Raw genomic sequence first — 22,335 nt, 5'->3', positions numbered from 1 at the left:
ACCTAGTCTCTAGTACGACCTAGCCTCTAGTACGACCTAGCCTCTAGTACGACCTAGTCTCTAGTACGACCTAGTCTCTAGTACATATAGCTCTATTAATACGACCTAGCCTCTAGTACATATAGCTCTATTAATACGACCTAGTCTCTAGTACGACCTAGTCTCTAGTACATATAGCTCTATTAATACGACCTAGTCTCTAGTACATATAGCTCTATTAGTACGACCTACACTCTAGTACGACCTAGCCTCTAGTACATATAGCTCTATTAATACGACCTAGTCTCTAGTACGACCTAGTCTCTAGTACATATAGCTCTATTAATACGACCTAGTCTCTAGTACATATAGCTCTATTAATACGACCTAGCCTCTAGTACGACCTAGCCTCTAGTACGACCTAGTCTCTAGTACGACCTAGTCTCTAGTACGACCTAGCCTCTAGTACGACCTAGTCTCTAGTACGACCTAGTCTCTAGTACATATAGCTCTATTAATACGACCTAGCCTCTAGTACATATAGCTCTATTAATACGACCTAGTCTCTAGTACGACCTAGTCTCTAGTACGACCTAGTCTCTAGTACGACCTAGTCTCTAGTACGACCTAGCCTCTAGTACGACCTAGTCTCTAGTACGACCTAGTCTCTAGTACATATAGCTCTATTAATACGACCTAGCCTCTAGTACATATAGCTCTATTAATACGACCTAGTCTCTAGTACGACCTAGTCTCTAGTACATATAGCTCTATTAATACGACCTAGTCTCTAGTACATATAGCTCTATTAGTACGACCTACACTCTAGTACGACCTAGTCTCTAGTAGATATAGCTCTATTAATACGACCTAGCCTCTAGTACATATAGCTCTATTAATACGACCTAGTCTCTAGTAGATATAGCTCTATTAATACAACCTAGCCTCTAGTACGACCTAGTCTCTAGTACATATAGCTCTATTAATACGACCTAGTCTCTAGTACATATAGCTCTATTAATACGACCTAGTCTCTAGTACATATAGCTCTATTAATACGACCTAGTCTCTAGTACATATAGCTCTATTAATACAACCTAGCCTCTAGTACGACCTAGTCTCTAGTACGACCTAGTCTCTAGTACATATAGCTCTATTAATACGACCTAGTCTCTAGTACATATAGCTCTATTAATACAACCTAGCCTCTAGTACGACCTAGTCTCTAGTACGACCTAGTCTCTAGTACATATAGCTCTATTAATACGACCTAGTCTCTAGTACGACCTAGCCTCTAGTACGACCTAGTCTCTAGTACATATAGCTCTATTAATACGACCTAGTCTCTAGTACATATAGCTCTATTAATACGACCTAGTCTCTAGTACATATAGCTCTATTAATACGACCTAGCCTCTAGTACGACCTAGTCGCTAGTTCATATAGCTCTATTAAAAGAGCACACACACACACACACAGCTTCCCAGAAGTCTGAAGCATGGCCAGCGTGGCTACACGGAACAGTTTAAGTCTGACTGTCGGGACTATATATTTATGTAACAGACCACCATGGCCAAAAGAAAGATTCAAGTCAGAGGTGCAGATCAGGGTATGATGGGCCTTCTGATGGTTCACAAACCAGATGGCCCCCTGTTTCACAGCCTTTATCAGTTCAACTAAACCGCTCATACATCTGGATTCCTATAGTGAATGAAAAACAGACCAGAGGTGGTGTGTGTGTGTGTGTGTGTGTGTGTGTGTGTGTACTATGATGTAATAACCATGTCTACAGCTGATAGCGTAATCAGTAGACCATTGCAGCTTACAGTGTGTGTGTGTGTGTGTGTGTGTGTGTGTGTGTGTGTGTGTGTGTGTGTGTGTGTGTGTGTGTGTGTGTGTGTGTGTGTGTGTGTGTGTGTGTGTGTGTGTGTGTGTGTGTCTCTCTCTCTCTCTGTGTCTGAGAATGCAGACTGATGTGGGAAACTCTATTCCTGGGTGGGATTGATTCCTGTAGTGTTAGCACTGTTACTATACTAATGATGTGATTTACTCTATTTGTGTTATTTGAGCGGTTGGCTGATAACAACATGTGAAATGGGCTTGTAGAACATTCTGGAATGGAATGCCAGATGTCTACTGGGTAACGTAGTTGGACTCCAGACCAGGGGTTTTCAGACCTCTCCTCGGGGACCCACAGCCATCCCATGTATTTGAATAATTCAACAGACATGATTCTAGTCGTCAACTAATCATCAAGTCCTTTTCTTCGTTTCGTCAGGAATTTATTCCCTTTTTTCTCCCAATGTCGCGGTATCCAATCCGAAGTGAAGGCCTCGTCTCACCGCAGCGACTCCCAGCGAGCTTGGGAAAGTTGAAGATCGAGACATGCTTCCTCCGAAACATGCCCTGCTGCTTCCTCCGAAACATGCCCTGCTGCTTCCTCCGAAACATGCCCTGCTGCTTCCTCCGAAACATGCCCTGCTGCTTCCTCTGAAACATGCCCTGCTGCTTCCTCTGAAACACACTCTGAAACATGCCCACCTGCTTCCTCTGAAACATGCCCTGCTGCTTCCTCTGAAACACACTCTGAAACATGCCCTGCTGCTTCCTCTGAAACATGCCCTGCTGCTTCCTCAGAAACATGCCCTGCTGCTTCCTCAGAAACATTCCCTGCTGCTTCCTCTGAAACATGCCCTGCTGCTTCCTCAGAAACATGCCCTGCTGCTTCCTCAGAAACATGCCCTGCTGCTTCCTCAGAAACATGCCCTGCTGCTTCCTCTGAAACATGCCCTGCTGCTTCCTCTGAAACATGCCCTGCTGCTTCCTCTGAAACATGCCCTGTTGCTTCCTCTGAAACATGCCCTGCTGCTTCCTCCGACTGACTTCCTGGTTAGCCAGGAAGTCAGTCGAACTGATCAAGTCTTTTGATTGGTGAATCAGGAGAGGAAGTGAGCCGAACCCGGCCAAACCCGGACAACGCTGGGCCAATTGTGCACCACCCTAAAGGACTCCCGGTCACGGCCGGGTTGTGACACAGCCTGGGCTCAAACCCGGGTCTGTAGTGATGCCTCAAGCACTGAGATGCAGTGCCTTTAGGCCGCTGTGCCACTTTGGTCGAGGTCTGTAGATCCTATTTCACAGACATCTGGAAACACTGGACAGGTACTTTAAGTTCCATCACTTGGCTGCATCCCAAATGAAATGGCACCCTATTTCCTAAACAGGGCACCGTATTAGACTACACTGGCTAGGCCATGAGTTTAGACTGGAGAACCTGGCACAAAAGACTAGGGACAGCATGCCAAATGGCGCCCTATTCCCTATGGGGACTGGTCAAAAAGTAGTGCACTATACAGGGAATAGGGTGCCGTTTTTTTGGGACTCGGGGAAAAGCCTAGTTTACTGTAGAGAGAAGGGGAAAAGCAGACCGGTTTTCAAAGAGGAGCGTGGCGATGAAAACAGGTGTCTGTAATCAGCTGATTTATGTCTGGATCAAACACCTGTCCTCCTCCTCACCTGCTGCTGTAGCTAGAGATGTTCTGGGTGATATGCATTCCTTTTCCATACCTTCCTGTCTGTACATACCTGTCTGTACATTCCATACCGTCCTGTCTGTACATTCCATACCTTCCTGTCTGTACATACCATACCTTCCTGTCTGTACATACCTGTCTGTACATACCATACCTTCCTGTCTGTACATACCATACCTTCCTGTCTCTACATTCCTGTCTGTACATACCATACCTTCCTGTCTGTACATTCCATACCTTCCTGTCTGTACATACCATACCTTCCTGTCTGTACATACCTGTCTGTACATTCCATACCTTCCTGTCTGTACATACCATACCTTCCTGTCTGTACATACCTGTCTGTACATACCATACCTTCCTGTCTGTACATTCCTGTCTGTACATACCATACCTTCCTGTCTGTACATTCCATACCTTCCTGTCTGTACATTCCATACCTTCCTGTCTGTACATTCCATGCCTTCCTGTCTGTACATTCCATACCTTCCTGTCTGTACATACCATACCTTCCTGTCTGTACATACCATACCTTCCTGTCTGTACATACCATACCTTCCTGTCTGTACATTCCATACCTTCCTGTCTGTACATACCATACCTTCCTGTCTGTACATACCATACCTTCCTGTCTGTACATTCCACACCTTCCTGTCTGTACATACCATACCTTCCTATCTGTACATACCTGTCTGTGCATACCATACCTTCCTGTCTGTACATTCCATACCTTCCTGTCTGTACGTACCTGTCTGTACATACTATACATCCCTGTCTGTACATACCATACCTTCCTGTCTGTACATACCATACCTTCCTGTCTGTACATTCCTGTCTGTACATACCATACCTTCCTGTCTGTACATACCATACCTTCCTGTCTGTACATTCCATACCTTCCTGTCTGTACATTCAATACCTTCCTGTCTGTACATTCCATACCTTCCTGTCTGTACATACCATACCTTCCTGTCTGTACATACCATACCTTCCTGTCTGTACATTCCTGTCTGTACATACCATACCTTCCTGTCTGTACATACCATACCTTCCTGTCTGTACATTCCATACCTTCCTGTCTGTACATTCAATACCTTCCTGTCTGTACATTCCATACCTTCCTGTCTGTACATTCAATACCTTCCTGTCTGTACATTCCATACCTTCCTGTCTGTACATACCATACCTTCCTGTCTGTACATACCATACCTTCCTGTCTGTACATTCCTGTCTGTACATACCATACCTTCCTGTCTGTACATACCATACCTTCCTGTCTGTACATTCCATACCTTCCTGTCTGTACATTCAATACCTTCCTGTCTGTACATTCCATACCTTCCTGTCTGTACATACCATACCTTCCTGTCTGTACATACCTGTCTGTACATACCATACCTTCCTGTCTGTACATACCATACCTTCCTGTCTGTACATACCATACCTTCCTGTCTGTACATACCATACCTTCCTGTCTCTACATTCCTGTCTGTACATACCATACCTTCCTGTCTGTACATTCCATACCTTCCTGTCTGTACATACCATACCTTCCTGTCTGTACATACCTGTCTGTACATTCCATACCTTCCTGTCTGTACATACCATACCTTCCTGTCTGTACATACCTGTCTGTACATACCATACCTTCCTGTCTGTACATTCCTGTCTGTACATACCATACCTTCCTGTCTGTACATTCCATACCTTCCTGTCTGTACATTCCATACCTTCCTGTCTGTACATTCCATACCTTCCTGTCTGTACATTCCATACCTTCCTGTCTGTACATACCATACCTTCCTGTCTGTACATACCATACCTTCCTGTCTGTACATACCATACCTTCCTGTCTGTACATTCCATACCTTCCTGTCTGTACATACCATACCTTCCTGTCTGTACATACCATACCTTCCTGTCTGTACATTCCACACCTTCCTGTCTGTACATACCATACCTTCCTATCTGTACATACCTGTCTGTGCATACCATACCTTCCTGTCTGTACATTCCATACCTTCCTGTCTGTACATACCATACCTTCCTGTCTGTACATTCCTGTCTGTACATACCATACCTTCCTGTCTGTACATACCATACCTTCCTGTCTGTACATTCCATACCTTCCTGTCTGTACATTCAATACCTTCCTGTCTGTACATTCCATACCTTCCTGTCTGTACATTCCGTACCTTCCTGTCTGTACATACCATACCTTCCTGTCTGTACATACCATACCTTCCTGTCTGTACATACCATACCTTCCTGTCTGTACATTCCATACCTTCCTGTCTGTACATACCTGTCTGTGCATACCATACCTTCCTGTCTGTACATTCCATACCTTCCTGTCTGTACGTACCTGTCTGTACATACTATACATCCCTGTCTGTACATACCATACCTTCCTGTCTGTACATACCATACCTTCCTGTCTGTACATTCCTGTCTGTACATACCATACCTTCCTGTCTGTACATACCATACCTTCCTGTCTGTACATTCCATACCTTCCTGTCTGTACATTCAATACCTTCCTGTCTGTACATTCCATACCTTCCTGTCTGTACATTACATACCTTCCTGTCTGTACATACCATACCTTCCTGTCTGTACATACCATACCTTCCTGTCTGTACATACCATACCTTCCTGTCTGTACATTCCATACCTTCCTGTCTGTACATTCCTGTCTGTACATTCCATACATTCCTGTCTGTACATACCATACCTTCCTGTCTGTACATACCATACCTTCCTGTCTGTACATTCCATACCTTCCTGTCAGTACATACCATACCTCCCTGTCTGTACATTCCTGTCTGTACATACCATACCTTCCTGTCTGTACATACCATACCTTCCTGTCTGTACATACCATACATTCCTGTCTGTACATTCCATACATTCCTGTCTGTACATTCCATACATTCCTGTCTGTACATACCATAACTTCCTGTCTGTACATACCATACCTTCCTGTCTGTACATTCCATACCTTCCTGTCTGTTCATTCCTGTCTGTACATACCATACCTTCCTGTCTGTACATTCCTGTCTATACATTCCTGTCTGTACATACCATACCTTCCTGTCTGTACATACCATACCTTCCTGTCTGTACATACCATACCTTCCTGTCTGTACATTCCTGTCTGTACATACCATACCTTCCTGTCTGTACATTCCATACATTCCTGTCTGTACATACCATACCTTCCTGTCTGTACATACCATACCTTCCTGTCTGTACATACCATACCTTCCTGTCTGTACATTCCATACCTTCCTGTCTATACATACCATACCTTCCTGTCTGTACATTCCTGTCTGTACATTCCATACATTCCTGTCTGTACATTCCATACCTTCCTGTCTGTACACACCATACCTTCCTGTCTGTACATACCTGTCTGTACATACTATACATCCCTGTCTGTACATACCATACCTTCCTGTCGTACATACCATGCCTTCCTGTCTGTACAGTCCTGTCTGTACATACCATACCTTCCTGTCTGTACACACCATACCTTCCTGTCTGTACATACCTGTCTGTACATACTATACATCCCTGTCTGTACATACCATACCTTCCTGTCGTACATACCATGCCTTCCTGTCTGTACAGTCCTGTCTGTACATACCATACCTTCCTGTCTGTACATACCATACCTTCCTGTCTGTACATACCATACCTTCCTGTCTGTACATACCATACCTTCCTGTCTGTACATACCATACCTTCCTGTCTGTACATTCCATACCTTCCTGTCTGTACATTCAATACCTTCCTGTCTGTACATTCCATACCTTCCTGTCTGTACATTCCATACCTTCCTGTCTGTACATTCCATACCTTCCTGTCTGTACATACCATACCTTCCTGTCTGTACATACCATACCTTCCTGTCTGTACATACCATACCTTCCTGTCTGTACATACCATACCTTCCTGTCTGTACATACCATACCTTCCTGTCTGTACATACCATACCTTCCTGTCTGTACATTCCATACCTTCCTGTCTGTACATTCAATACCTTCCTGTCTGTACATTCCATACCTTCCTGTCTGTACATTCCATACCTTCCTGTCTGTACATTCCATACCTTCCTGTCTGTACATACCATACCTTCCTGTCTGTACATACCATACCTTCCTGTCTGTACATTCCATACCTTCCTGTCTGTACATTCCATACCTTCCTGTCTGTACATACCATACCTTCCTGTCGGTACATACCATACCTTCCTGTCTGTACATACCTGTCTGTATATTCCATATCTTCCTGTCTGTACATACCATACCTTCCTGTCTGTACATACCTGTCTGTGCATTCCATACCTTCCTGTCTGTACATACCATACCTTCCTGTCTGTACATACCTGTCTGTACATACCATACCTTCCTTTCTGTACATACCTGTCTGTACATTCCATACATTCCTGTCTGTACATACCTGTCTGTACATACCATACCTTCCTGTCTGTACATTCCATACCTTCCTGTCTGTACATACCATACCTTCCTGTCTGTACATACCATACATTCCTGTCTGTACATACCATACCTTCCTGTCTGTACATTCCATACCTTCCTGTCTGTACATACCATACCTTCCTGTCTGTACATACCTGTCTGTACATACTATACATCCCTGTCTGTACATACCATACCTTCCTGTCTGTACATACCATACCTTCCTGTCTGTACATTCCTGTCTGTACATACCATACCTTCCTGTCTGTACATACCATACCTTCCTGTCTGTACATTCCATACCTTCCTGTCTGTACATTCAATACCTTCCTGTCTGTACATTCCATACCTTCCTGTCTGTACATTCCGTACCTTCCTGTCTGTACATACCATTCCTTCCTGTCTGTACATACCATACCTTCCTGTCTGTACATACCATACCTTCCTGTCTGTACATTCCATACCTTCCTGTCTGTACATTCCATACCTTCCTGTCTGTACATACCATACCTTCCTGTCTGTACATACCATACCTTCCTGTCTGTACATACCTGTCTGTACATTCCATATCTTCCTGTCTGTACATACCATACCTTCCTGTCTGTACATACCTGTCTGTACATTCCATACCTTCCTGTCTGTACGTACCATACCTTCCTGTCTGTACATACCTGTCTGTACATACCATACCTTCCTTTCTGTACATACCTGTCTGTACATTCCATACATTCCTGTCTGTACATACCTGTCTGTACATACCATACCTTCCTGTCTGTACATTCCATACCTTCCTGTCTGTACATACCATACCTTCCTGTCTGTACATACCATACATTCCTGTCTGTACATACCATACCTTCCTGTCTGTACATTCCATACCTTCCTGTCTGTACATACCATACCTTCCTGTCTGTACATACCTGTCTGTACATACTATACATCCCTGTCTGTACATACCATACCTTCCTGTCTGTACATACCATACCTTCCTGTCTGTACATTCCTGTCTGTACATACCATACCTTCCTGTCTGTACATACCATACCTTCCTGTCTGTACATTCCATACCTTCCTGTCTGTACATACCATACCTTCCTGTCTGTACATACCATACCTTCCTGTCTGTACATTCTGTACATTCATGTCTGTACTTACCATACCATTGTGGAGTCAATGACTGTTCCATTATAACATAGTGGAGAAAATGACTGTTTCATTTTCACATAGTGGAGTCAATGACTGTTTCATTATAACATAGTGGAGACAATGACTGTTTCATTATAACATAGTGGAGACAATGACTGTTTCATTATAACATAGTGGAGACAATGACTGTTTCATTATCACATAGTGGAGTCAATGACTGTTTCATTATAACATAGTGGAGACAATGACTGTTTCACTATAACATAGTGGAGACAATGACTGTTTCATTATACCATAGTGGAGACAATGACAGTTTCATTATAACATAGTGACTACAACAACAACATAGGGATAACCATCTCCTGACTAAAACAACAACAACAACAACATAGGGATAATCATATCCTGACTAAAACAACAACAACAACATAGGGATAACCATCTCCTGACTAAAACAACAACAACATAGGGATAACCATCTCCTGACTACAACAACAGACCTGAGCGGTGCCCCCGCACATTGACACATTGACTCTGTACCGGTACCCCCTGTATATAATCTCCACATTGACTCTGTACCGGTACCCCCTGTACATAGCCTCCACATTGACTCTGTACCGGTACCCCCTGTATATAGCCTCCACATTGACTCTGCACCGGTACCCCCCAGTATATAGCCTCCACATTGACTCTGTACTGTTACCCCCTGTATATAGCCTCCACATTGACTCTGTACCGTAACACCCTGTATATAGTCTCCACATTGACTCTGTACCAGTACCCCCTGTATATAGCCTCCACATTGACTCTGTACCGGTACCCCCTGTATATAGCCTCCACATCGACTCTGTACCGGTAACCCCTGTATATAGCCTCCACATTGACTCTGTACCGGTACCCCCTGTATATAGCCTCCACATTGACTCTGTACCGGTACCCCCTGTATATAGCCTCCACATTGACTCTGTACCGGTACCCCCTGTATATAGCCTCCACATTGACTCTGTACCGGTCTCCTGCAGAGCTCTGAACTCTGACTCCTTCTCCCTCATGAGGAGGGACACCTGCATGTTGGTCTCCTGCAGAGCTCTGAACTCTGACTCCTTCTACCGGCACCGCTGGGCCTCGTTCTCATCCTTCAACACAACACAACTTTATTGTACCAGGTTTCAGCCTTCTTTTCACTCAGTCAGTGAGGTTAGTGTTGTGGAGTAAATTCAATGTTGATCCATCCTCAGTTTTCTGTCACACCTATTATTATAGATTTTTAATATATTTTTTGGGGGCTTGTGTCTATTTATTTGTTTTTATCTGCCGTTTCCAACTACAATAGTGATTTACAAACAGCAGTATCAGAGAGAACAGTAATCATCATAGTTACCTGTAGATCTTCTGCCAGCTGGCCAGATTCATTACATTACACATGATTCATTCTATTACATTATCAAATCAAATCAAATCAAATTTTATTTGTCACATACACATGGTTAGCAGATGTTAATGCGAGTGTAGCGAAATGCTTGTGCTTCTAGTTCCGACAATGCAGTAATAACCAACAAGTAATCTAACTAACAATTCCAAAACTACTGTCTTGTACACAGTGTAAGGGGATAAAGAATATGTACATAAGGATATATGAATGAGTGATGGTACAGAGCAGCATAGGCAAGATACAGTAGATGGTATCGAGTACAGTATATACATATGAGATGAGTATGTAAACAAAGTGGCATAGTTAAAGTGGCTAGTGATACATGTATTACATAAGGATACAGTCGATGATATAGAGTACAGTATATACGTATGCATATGAGATGAATAATGTAGGGTAAGTAACATTATATAAGGTAGCATTGTTTAAAGTGGCTAGTGATATATTTACATCATTTCCCATCAATTCCCATTATTAAAGTGGCTGGAGTTGAGTAAGTGTCAGTGTGTTGGCAGCAGCCACTCAATGTTAGTGGTGGCTGTTTAACAGTCTGATGGCCTTGAGATAGAAGCTGTTTTTCAGTCTCTCGGTCCCAGCTTTGATGCACCTGTACTGACCTCGCCTTCTGGATGATAGCGGGGTGAACAGGCAGTGGCTCGGGTGGTTGATGTCCTTGATGATCTTTATGGCCTTCCTGTGACATTGGGTGGTGTAGGTGTCCTGGAGGGCAGGTAGTTTGCCCCCGGTGATGCGTTGTGCAGACCTCACTACCCTCTGGAGAGCCTTACGGTTGAGGGCGGTGCAGTTGCCGTACCAGGCGGTGATACAGCCCGCCAGGATGCTCTCGATTGTGCATCTGTAGAAGTTTGTGAGTGCTTTTGGTGACAAGCCGAATTTCTTCAGCCTCCTGAGGTTGAAGAGGCGCTGCTGCGCCTTCTTCACGATGCTGTCTGTGTGAGTGGACCAATTCAGTTTGTCTGTGATGTGTATGCCGAGGAACTTAAAACTTGCTACCCTCTCCACTACTGTTCCATCGATGTGGATAGGGGGGTGTTCCCTCTGCTGTTTCCATGACGGTTACCTGTAGCTTGTGGAGCTCCTCTACCAGCTGGCCAGATTCATGATGATGATGATGATGATGATGATGGTTACCTGTAGCTTGTGGAGCTCCTCTACCAGCTGGCCAGATTCATGATGATGATGATGATGATGATGGTTACCTGTAGCTTGTGGAGCTCCTCTACCAGCTGGCCAGATTCATGATGATGATGATGATGATGGTTACCTGTAGCTTGTGGAGCTCCTCTACCAGCTGGCCAGATTCATCATGATGATGATGATGATGATGGTTACCTGTAGCTTGTGGAGCTCCTCTACCAGCTGGCCAGATTCATGATGATGATGATGATGATGATGATGGTGGTTACCTGTAGCTTGTGGAGCTCCTCTACCAGCTGGCCAGATTCATCATGATGATGATGATGATGATGGTTACCTGTAGCTTGTGGAGCTCCTCTACCAGCTGGCCAGATTCATCATGATGATGATGATGGTTACCTGTAGCTTGTGGAGCTCCTCTACCAGCTGGCCAGATTCATCATGATGATGATGATGATGATGGTTACCTGTAGCTTGTGGAGCTCCTCTACCAGCTGGCCAGATTCATCATGATGATGATGATGGTTACCTGTAGCTTGTGGAGCTCCTCTACCAGCTGGCCAGATTCATGATGATGATGATGATGATGATGGTTACCTGTAGCTTGTGGAGCTCCTCTACGAGCTGGCCAGATTCATGATGATGATGATGATGATGATGGTTACCTGTAGCTTGTGGAGCTCCTCTACCAGCTGGCCAGATTCATCATGATGATGATGATGGTTACCTGTAGCTTGTGGAGCTCCTCTACCAGCTGGCCAGATTCATCATGATGATGATGATGATGATGGTGGTGGTGGTGGTGGTGGTGGTGGTGGTGGTGGTCACACATCGTCGGCACTACGTTCACACGTCCGAACAGTCCGAAAGGTAAACGCTGGATATGTCAATCAAAATGAATCCCGAGAACAAAATATACCCTGACAATACCTGATCGCCATGGCAGCAGAAGCATACTTGTTTGAGCTGTTCTTGCCATAATACGGACTTGGTCTTTTACCAAATAGGGCTATCTTCTCTATTCCGGGTGATTACCTCATGAGGCTGGTTGAGAGAATGCCAAGAGTGTGCAAAGCTGTCATCAAGGCAAAGGGGCAAAAGCCTCACTTTATAGAATCTAAAATATATTTTTAATTTTCAGTTACCACATGATTCCATATGTGTTATTTCATAGTTTTGATGTCTTCACTATTATTAAGTAGAAAATAGTCCAAAATAAAGAAAACTCCTTGAGTAGGTGTGTCCAAGCTTTGGACTGGTACTGTGTGTATATATTACAAAACAATACCTGATGATCCGACTGGTACTGTGTGTATATATTACAAAACAATACCTGATGATCCGTGACAAATTCTGAATGGTCTCTCTGAACATCTCTCGACTCGCTGAGGGGTCAGACATGGTGGACAGCCTCAAGTTCTCCTGCTGGACCTTGAGGAGCACAGCCTCCTTCCCTGCTACAATGTCCGTGATGCGTTGGTAGTCCCCCCTAAGCCGGCTGTTCTCCCTCGTCTTCTCATTCAGCACCGCCAGGACCTACAGTAAATCAAGTCAAGTCAAAAAATATATAAATAAATATTACTGGGGTTGTAAAATTCCAATAACTTTAACACAATTCCTGGTTGGAAGATTCCTGGAATCAGGAAGGGATAGGCAGGAAATCCTTCAACTTGAATTTCTGGAAAATATAGACATTTTAGGAAAATTACCCAGGATTTTACAACTGTAATAAATTGAATAAAGTTGATAGTGATTTTGACCTGCTCTCTCTCCACGGCATTGGCCCGCAGCTGCTGGAGGAGGAACATCACGTCTTGGCTGTGGCCTCGTCCCCCCCCCAGGGAGACGTGGGAGTGCAGCGCCTGGATCTCTACGTCTTTCTGCTAGACCATCTGGCTGAGCTTCCCCATCTCCTCTCTGGAGACCACCAGCTGGTCCAGCTGTCTGGTGAGGTTCTGGTTCTTCTCATTCAGCTGGCTGATCTCCGTCTCCTTCTCCTCAATGCCCTTCAAATTGAGATCAGATAATGCTTTATTATCCTGAATGGTAATTCATCAACTGCTGCTGAGTACAACAACAATCCAGGAAATACCTTCACTGGTCTCTCTACCTCCATCTTGGACAGGTCGTGTTTCTCGTTGCCGTTCTCCCTGTTATTCAGGGACGACTTGGTCTCGTCTTCCCGTTGGAGAATGACCACTTCCTGTTCCTGGGAGTATCGGGTAGGGCCGAGGTGATCTACTACTTCCTGCTGCAGGCGCCCAATCTCCTCGTCCTTCGCGTGGATCAGCCTATCGTAGTTCTCTCTGCTCTGCTCGTGGCGTTGGTGGGCCTGCTCCAACTCATTCTGCTGCGCCAGGAGAGACTGCTGGGAGGAGAGGAGGTGCCCCCGCTGCTCCTCTATGGTCCTCTATGCTCCTCTATGCTCCTCTATGGTCCTCCTACAGGCATCTCCTGAGGTCTTCAGCTGGGTGATGTCCGTCTCCAGTTCTGTGGTTCATGTTAATGTGCTCAATAAGGCTGTTCATTTAGCAGCAAATACAATACATAGATATTTATTTTAAAAAACAACAAGAGATATGACAGGATGTGTTACCGTTGATGATGTCCGGGGTGCGTGGCTCGGCCAGGCCGGGGGGCTGGGGTCTACTCTGCTGGTCCCTCAGACGCTCTATCTCCTCCTTATAGGATAGGATTTAATGTTAATATCCCAAGGGAAAAAATTGGCTCCAACACACAGTACCACTGTATACAAAATAGACACTGTACACATACAGTACATGTTGTGGACGTACCTTCAGGTGGCTGTTGTCTTCCTTCACGCCTCCCAGCTGCTTGTCCTTCTCTTCCAGAGCTCCTCTCAGGGTCTCTGGCTGCCTGGACCCCGGCCTCCAGCTCCCTCTGGGTGGCGGCCATGTTAGCTCTCATGTTCTCATCTCCAGGTTCTTCTCCAGGTTCTTCTCCAGGTTCTTCTCCAGGTTCATCTCCAGGTTCATCTCCAGGTTCATCTCCAGGTTCTTCTCCAGGTTCTTCTCCAGGTTCATCTCCAGGTTCATCTCCAGGTTCTTCTCCAGGTTCATCGCCAGGTTCTTCTCCAGGTTCAACTCCTGGTTCAGCTTCACCCTCCTCTCATGCGCCGTCTGAAAATAATCAAGCTATTAGTACAACACATTCCTTACCAAAAAAATAAAAAAATACAGTTAATTGTCAAAGTGCTACAAAAGTGAAAAGATAAAAAAAAAACATGTGAATGTAGATACATGAAGATAGTAAAACAGTAGTGAAACAACAGTGGACTTGCAGTGCCGAGGCGTCCATGGAGCGGGCAGCGGTCAGCTCCTCGATGGTCTGCTGGTACTGCCTGACCTGCTCCTGGAGGCCCCTCTCTGCCTGGATCAGCTCCCCTTCCAGCTGGCTCTTCTCCAGCTTCAGAGCCTCGATGTGGGTGTCCTTCTCCAGGACGGTCCTGCCGAGAGCATCCTGGACCTCCCTGACCTGCCTGGCCAGCTCCTCTATCCTCCCCTGGGCCTGGTCAGCCTCTGTCTTCAGCCTCTGCTTCTCCATCTCCATCTCGTAGTCTTCTGAAATCACCTTCTCCTGGGAGCTCCTCATCTCAGTCAGCTCTCTCCTGAGCTCCTCCAGCTCCTCTCCGGACCCCCCGGATTCTCTCCCTCTCTCCCCAGCCTTGCACAGCTCTGCCCGGGCAGCAGACAGCTGCTCCTCCCTCTCCTGTACGGTTCTCTGGAGCACCTGGTTCTCTTTGCCCATCGCTGTTGCCCGTCCAAGTTTCTCCCTCAACTCCTTGACGGTAGCCTCCAGCTGCTGCTTGCCCATGTGGAGGTGGTTCAGGGTGTAAGCACTCTGGCTCAGTTTCTCCTGTTGGGCCTGTAGTTCTTCCTGTAGCGCCACCCTCTGGTCGGTGGTGGTACTGAGCTCTGACTGCAACCTGAACACCTCAGTCTCAGACTCCTTCAGCTGAACAGAGAGCTTCTCCTACACTGAGATCACATGCTGCATGGAGACACAAGAACAGAGTAATAGCATCTCGATAACCATTTTATAGGTAGTCTTACTTTAATAAGTCTAAATTATGTAAAGGGGGTTAAATCATTAAAAACATGTGGTAATCCTTGATGGACTTTCTTTTTCAACATGGTCTAAGACGCTGTGTATATCCCAATATCAACACATTCCTTCCTATACACGACCAATATATCAATATCAACACATTCCTTCCTATACACGACCAATATATGAATATCAACACATTCCTTCCTATACACAACCAATATATTAATATCAACACATTCCTTCCTATACACAACCAATATATTAATATCAACACATTCCTTCCTATACACGACCAATATATTAATATCAACACATTCCTTCCTATACACGACCAATATATGAATATCAACACATTCCTTCCTATACACGACCAATATATTCATATCAACACATTCCTTCCTATACACGACCAATATATTCATATCAACACATTCCTTCCTATACACGACCAATATATTAATATCAACACATTCCTTCCTATACACGGCCAATATATCAGTGCATGGTGCACTGCTTCAGGCATTGGTTGTGATTGGCTGTTCCAGATCCAGGAAGTGTTACATTGCTGTGTGTCGAAACTAATATAACTGTTTCATAGACTTTTGTTTAACATCGTCAGACTAAAAGTGAGTGTCACCAACCACAACCTGATCAACCTTTAAATATATTCTAGGGGATCATCCATTTCCTCTCTAGGTGATCAGCCATTTCCTCTCTAGGTGATCAGCCATTTTCTCTCTAGGTGATCAGCCATTTCCTATCTAGGTGATAAGCCATTTTCTCTCTAGGTGATCAGCCATTTCCTCTCTAGGGGGGGAATCATCCATTCCCTCTCTAGGGGGATCAGCCATTTCCTCTCTAGGGGGGGGATCATCCATTCCCTCTCTAGGGGGATCATCCATTTCCTCTCTAGGGGGGGACTACTGATGCTTTAAAAAGGGCATTATAAATAGATTTGATTGGTTGATTAAAACACAAGTTCAAACCAGACCTGTGTAGCTTCCATGTTCTTTAGGTCCAGTTCTTCCTGCGTGATGACGAGTGTGTCTCGTTCCTCCTGGTCGTCTTTCAGGGCCTGCTCTCTCTTCTCCAGCTCAGCCCTCAGCTCTGCTATCTGCTCTGAGGCGGCTGGGAGAGAACTCCCGTCTGTCAAGGATGTCTGACTCCACTCTGTCCTCGGCACACGCAAGTCTCTCCAGTCGATTCATCTGATTTTTTGTCTAAGTCTAAATCTGAACACACAATCATTATCCATGGACTCAGGAAGAGTTTCTGCTGCATGAGCAACAGCTAATGGGATCCTAATCAACTAAACTAACTAAACAATGAACTTTTGAATAATCAACTGATCCATCTGACACTCTCATCAACAACAGAACGACATTATAGTTCAAGACATCTAGATTCTCAACGTCACGATGTTAAGTCAACGCAGTTTATTTAATGTATACTGAACTAAAACATAAACGCAATATGTAAAGTGTTGTTCTCATGTTTCATGAGTTGAAATAAAATATGAAAATATAAAATGTTCCATTCACACAAAAAGCTTATTTCTCTAAAATGTTGTTCTTATCCCTGTTAGTGAGCATTTCTCCATTTCAGGTGTGGCATATCAAGAAGCTGATCATTACACAGGTGTACCTTGTGCTGGGGACAATAAAAGGCCACTCTAAAATGTGCAGTTTTATCACACAACACAATGCCACAGATGTCTCAAGTTTTGAGGGAGCGTGCAATTGGAATGCTGACTGCAGGAATGTCCACCAGAGCTGTTGCCAGATAATCAAATGTTAATTTCTCTACCATAAGCCACCTCCAATGTTGTTTTAGAGAATTTGGCAGTACGACCAACCGGCCTCACAACCCGCAGACCACGTGTAACCACGCCAGCCCAGGACCTCTTCACCTGATCGTCTGAGACCAGCCACCAGGACAGCTGATGAAACCGAGGAGTATTTCTGTCTGTAATAAAGCCTTTTTTTGTGGGGAAAAACTAATTCTGACTGGCTGGGCCTGGCCCCCCTCCACAGTGGGTGGGCCAATACCCTCCCAGACACACGCATGGCTGTGCCCCTGCCCAGTCATGTGAAATCCATAGATTAGGGCCTAATGAATTTATTTAAATGTACTGATTTCTTTATATAAACTGTAACTGTAAAATTGTTGCATGTTTCATTTATATTTTTGTTCAGTGTAAGTGGAGTGTAGATATTTGAGGGAAAACCTTACTGTTAGTTCAGTGTGTCAAGAGTTTATATAAGTCAATATATACCGTACGGGAGTTTGTTAAAGAATTAGCATTGTGAAGTGCAAAAACACTGACAGTGTTGAGGCCCATTAGCAAGCAGAAATCACCTCAGACTAAGTCTTAAATGAAGTTTCCATTTGAGAACAGAAATCTACCTTTTTCCTGTTCCGTCATAACATTCTCTTGCCTCGGGGTTCCAACGATGGCGTTGAGTTCTAGAATGTCTGCATGTTCCACAATCATTACATAAAGGACGATCATAGAAAGACTACTATCACAGCTACTACAACACTGCAACACTATTTCAAAAGATACTATGTGATCAGGTTAAATACCTACAGTGCAGTATCGAACAGTCTTCATTCTCAACGTCTCCAGCTCCGCCACTTGAAAAGATGACAATAGTTCGAGTCAGCATATCAAATCGGACTAATAACTAACAGCCTCGGTATGTCTGAGATGATATCTGAATGTGTATGTTGTGAGTGAGTACCTGCGAGAGCACTGTAAGCAACAAAATGGAGTCGTGGTCAGCTTTTCCGAAAGGAGGGCGGGGGAGGCCTTATATGCGTCGCGGAAGTTAGAATAACAACGATCCAGGGTTTTACCAGCCCTGGTTGCACAATCGATATGCTGATAGAATTTAGGGAGTCTTGTTTTCAGATTAGCCTTGTTAAAATCCCCAGCTACAATGAATGCAGCCTCAGGATATGTGGTTTCCAGTTTTCATAGAGTCAAATAGTTCATTCAGGGCCATCGATGTGTCTGCTTGGGGGGGAATATATACGGCTGTGATTATAATCGAAGAGAATTTTCTTGGTAGATAATGCGGTCGACATTTGATTGGGAGGAATTCTAAGTCATGTGAACAGAAGGACTTGAGTTCCTGTATGTTGTTATGATCACACCACGTCTCGTTAATCATAAGGCACACGCCCCCGTCCCTCTTCTTACCAGAAAGATGGTTGTTTCTGTCGGCGCAATGCGTGAAGAAACCAGCTGGCTGCACCGACTCCGATAGCGTGTCTCGAGTGAGCCATGTTTCCATGGCTACATGTAGCTCTGACTTTGAACTCAAAACAAACACATCTACTCATGACCGCTCACGCTGTAAACACAGTCCAGTTCAAAGTGAATGGCAGAGATTCATATTTGGCAATGGCCTATTTGCATATAGGCCTACTGCAGCTCTGAATGGTTATGGCGCACCAGTCTGGAGCAGGTTTGTTCCTATTTCCCTCGATCCTGACTAGTCTCCCAGTCCCTGCAGTTTGTTGCTACCTGACAACTTGACGGTTTTCACTTTTTAATGACTGGTTTTATATTTTTTATTTTTCCTCCTCGCTCTACTTTTTTCCATTCAACTTGTTCACCTCGGACGGACATGGTTCTCCAGGACCTCCACCAGCCGAAGTAGTAACATTAACATGATGCCTTCTAATTACAGTCGCTGTACTCATAATATACAGGAGAACGATCGCCTTACGGCGAGGATAGCTGTGCAGAAAGCCCAGCTTCAGACGCATTATCGTTAGGCAAGGGTAATTTCAGTGTAGGAAAGGATGAAACAGCGTCTGTGCCACCAATAAGTACAGATAGTAGTATAAATCCCTTCGCGCGGCTTCTGGAGGGAAATGCTGTAGGAATGTTCAACCGGTGTCGCTCATTCAGCCAACAGAAACTTTCAACCAGTTTTCCCCATTAAGCAGCGGGTCGGAGTCTTCTCTGGTCTCTCCTCCTCCTCCAGTTTCGGGGTATGAAACGCCGAAGCATTCCACCATTAGCTCTGACAAATTGAACACCCTAGTTATTGGCGACTCCATTAGTATTAGACTTAAAAATAATCAATCATCCATCCATCCATACATACACTGTTTACCGGGGGGCAGGGCTACCGACGTTAAGGCTAATCTGAAGATGGTGCTGGCTAAAGCTAAAACTGGCGAGTGTAGAGAGTATAGAGATATTGTTATCCACGTTGGCACCAATGACGTTAGGATGAAACAGTCAGAGGTCACCAAGCGCAACATAGCTTCAGAGTGTAAATCAGCTAGAAAGATGTATAGGCATTGAGTAATTGTCTCTGGCCCCCTCCCAGTTATGGGGAGAGATGAGCTCTCTCTGACAACTCAATCGCTGGTTGAAAACTGTTTACTGCCCCTCCCAAAAGATAGAATTTGTAGATAATTGGCCCTCTTTCGGGGACTCACCCACAAACAGGACCAAGCCTGGCCTGGAGAGGTGTTCTCATCTTATCCACGAACATAGACAGGGCTCTAACTGCTCTAGCTCCACAATGAGATAGCCACCCTGCCAGCTTAGTGGAGTCTGCCACTGGCACAGTCAGTGTAGTCAGTTCAGCTATTCCCATTGAGACCGTGTCTATGCCTTGATCTAGGTTGAGCAAAACTAAACATGTCAGTGTTCGCCTTAGCAATCTCACTAGGATAAAGACCTCCTCCATTCCTGCCGTTATTGAAAGAGATTGTGATATCTCACATCTCAAAATAGTGCTACTTAATGTTAGATCCCTCACTTCCAAGGCAGTTATAGTCAATGAACTAATCACTGATCATAATATTGATGTGATTGGCCTGACTGAAACATGGCTTAAGCCTGATGAATTTACTGTGTTAAATGAGGCTTCTCCTCCTGGTTATATTAGTACCCATATCCCTCGCGCATCCCGCAAAGACGGAGATGTTGCTAACATTTACGATAGCAAATTTAAATTTACAACAACAAAAAATTACTGCATTTTCATCTTTTGAGCTTCTAGTCGTCATGAAATCTATGCAGCCTCTCAATCACCTTCTATAGCTACTGTTAACAGGCCTCCTGGGCCGTATACAGCATTCCTCACTGAGTTCCCTGAATTCCTATCGGACCTTGTAGTCATGGCAGATAATATTCACATTTTTGGTGACTTTAATATTCACATGGAAAAGTCCACAGACCCACTCCAAAAGGCTTTCGGAGCCATCATTGACTCAGTGGGTTTTGTCCAACATGCCACAGTCACTGCCCACAGTCATACTCTGGACCTAGTTTTGTCCCGTGGAATAAATGTTGTGGAATAAATGTTTGTTAAATGTTTGTTAAATGTTAAATGTTTTTTCTCAGACTATCGAACCACCATTTTATTATGTTTGCAATCGCAACAAATAATCTGCTCAGACCCCAACCAAGGATCATCAAAAACTGTGCTATAAATTCTCGGACAACCCAAAGATTCCTAGATGCTCTTCCAGACTCCCTCCACCTACCCAAGGACGTCAGAGTACAAAAATCAGTTAACCATCTGAGGACGGGGGATCTAAATGTAACCTTGTGTAATACCCTAGATGCAGTCGCACCCCTAAAAGCAAAAAACATTTGTCATTAGAAACTAGCTCCCTGATATACAGAAAATACCCGAGCTCTGAAGAAAGCTTCCAGAAAAGTGGAACGGAAATGGCGCCACACCAAACTGGAAGTCTTCCGACTAGCTTGGAAAGACAGTACCGTGCAGTATCGAAGAGCCCTCACTGCCGCTCCACCAAACTGGAAGTCTTCCGACTAGCTTGGAAAGACAGTACCGTGCAGTATCGAAGAGCCCTCACTGCTGCTCCACCAAACTGGAAGTCTTCCGACTAGCTTGGAAAGACAGTACCGTGCAGTATCGAAGAGCCCTCACTGCTGCTCGATCATCCTATTTTTCCAACTTAATTGAGGAGAATAAGAACAATCCCAAATGTATTTTTGATACTGTCTCAAAGATAACTAAAAAGCAGTATTCCCCAAGAGAGGATGACTTTCACTTCAGCATTAACTTATTTGACAAAAAGATCATGATCATTAGAAAGCAAATTAAGGACTCCTCTTAAAATCTGCGTATTTCTCCAAAACTCAGTTGTCCTGAGTCTGCACAACACGGTCAGGACCTGGGATCAAGAGAGACACTCAAGTTTTTTAATACTATATCTCTTGACACATTGATGAAAATAGTCTTGGCCTCTAAACCTTCAAGTTGCATACTGGACCCTATTCCAACTAAACTACTGAAAGAGCTGCTCCCTGTGCTTGGCCCTCCTGTGTTGAACATAATAAACGGCTCACTATCCACCGGATGTGTACCAAACTCACTAAAAGTGGCATTAATAAAACCTCTCTTGAAAAAGCCAAACCTTGACCCAGAAAAAACTATCGGCCTATATTGAATCTCCCATTCCTCTCAAACATGTTTGAAAAAACTGTTGCGCTGCAACTCACTGCCTTCCTGAAGACAAACAATGTATACGA

At 44.4% G+C, this 22,335-nt stretch overlaps 1 protein-coding gene across 1 annotated transcript; it reads right to left on the bottom strand.

Annotated features, from left to right (window-relative positions):
* Nucleotides 1-2,253: 2,253 nt before the first annotated feature.
* Nucleotides 2,254-18,297, bottom strand: LOC139374546 (thyroid hormone receptor interactor 11). Its single transcript, XM_071115537.1, is given in 12 exon segments — nt 2,254-2,890; nt 13,066-13,268; nt 13,493-13,738; nt 13,825-14,222; nt 14,329-14,413; nt 14,528-14,603; nt 14,605-14,671; nt 14,674-14,872; nt 15,030-15,743; nt 16,795-16,935; nt 16,937-17,013; nt 18,213-18,297. Coding segments are annotated over 12 exon segments (2,928 nt in total).
* Between the last annotated feature and the right edge of the window lie 4,038 nt (nt 18,298-22,335).

This window comes from Oncorhynchus clarkii, chromosome 19 (assembly GCF_045791955.1).
Source record: "Oncorhynchus clarkii lewisi isolate Uvic-CL-2024 chromosome 19, UVic_Ocla_1.0, whole genome shotgun sequence".
In the NCBI taxonomy this organism is placed as follows: domain Eukaryota; kingdom Metazoa; phylum Chordata; class Actinopteri; order Salmoniformes; family Salmonidae; genus Oncorhynchus; species Oncorhynchus clarkii.
Note: the sequence above shows the minus strand (reverse complement) of the source record. Positions and strands in the feature narration are given on the sequence as shown.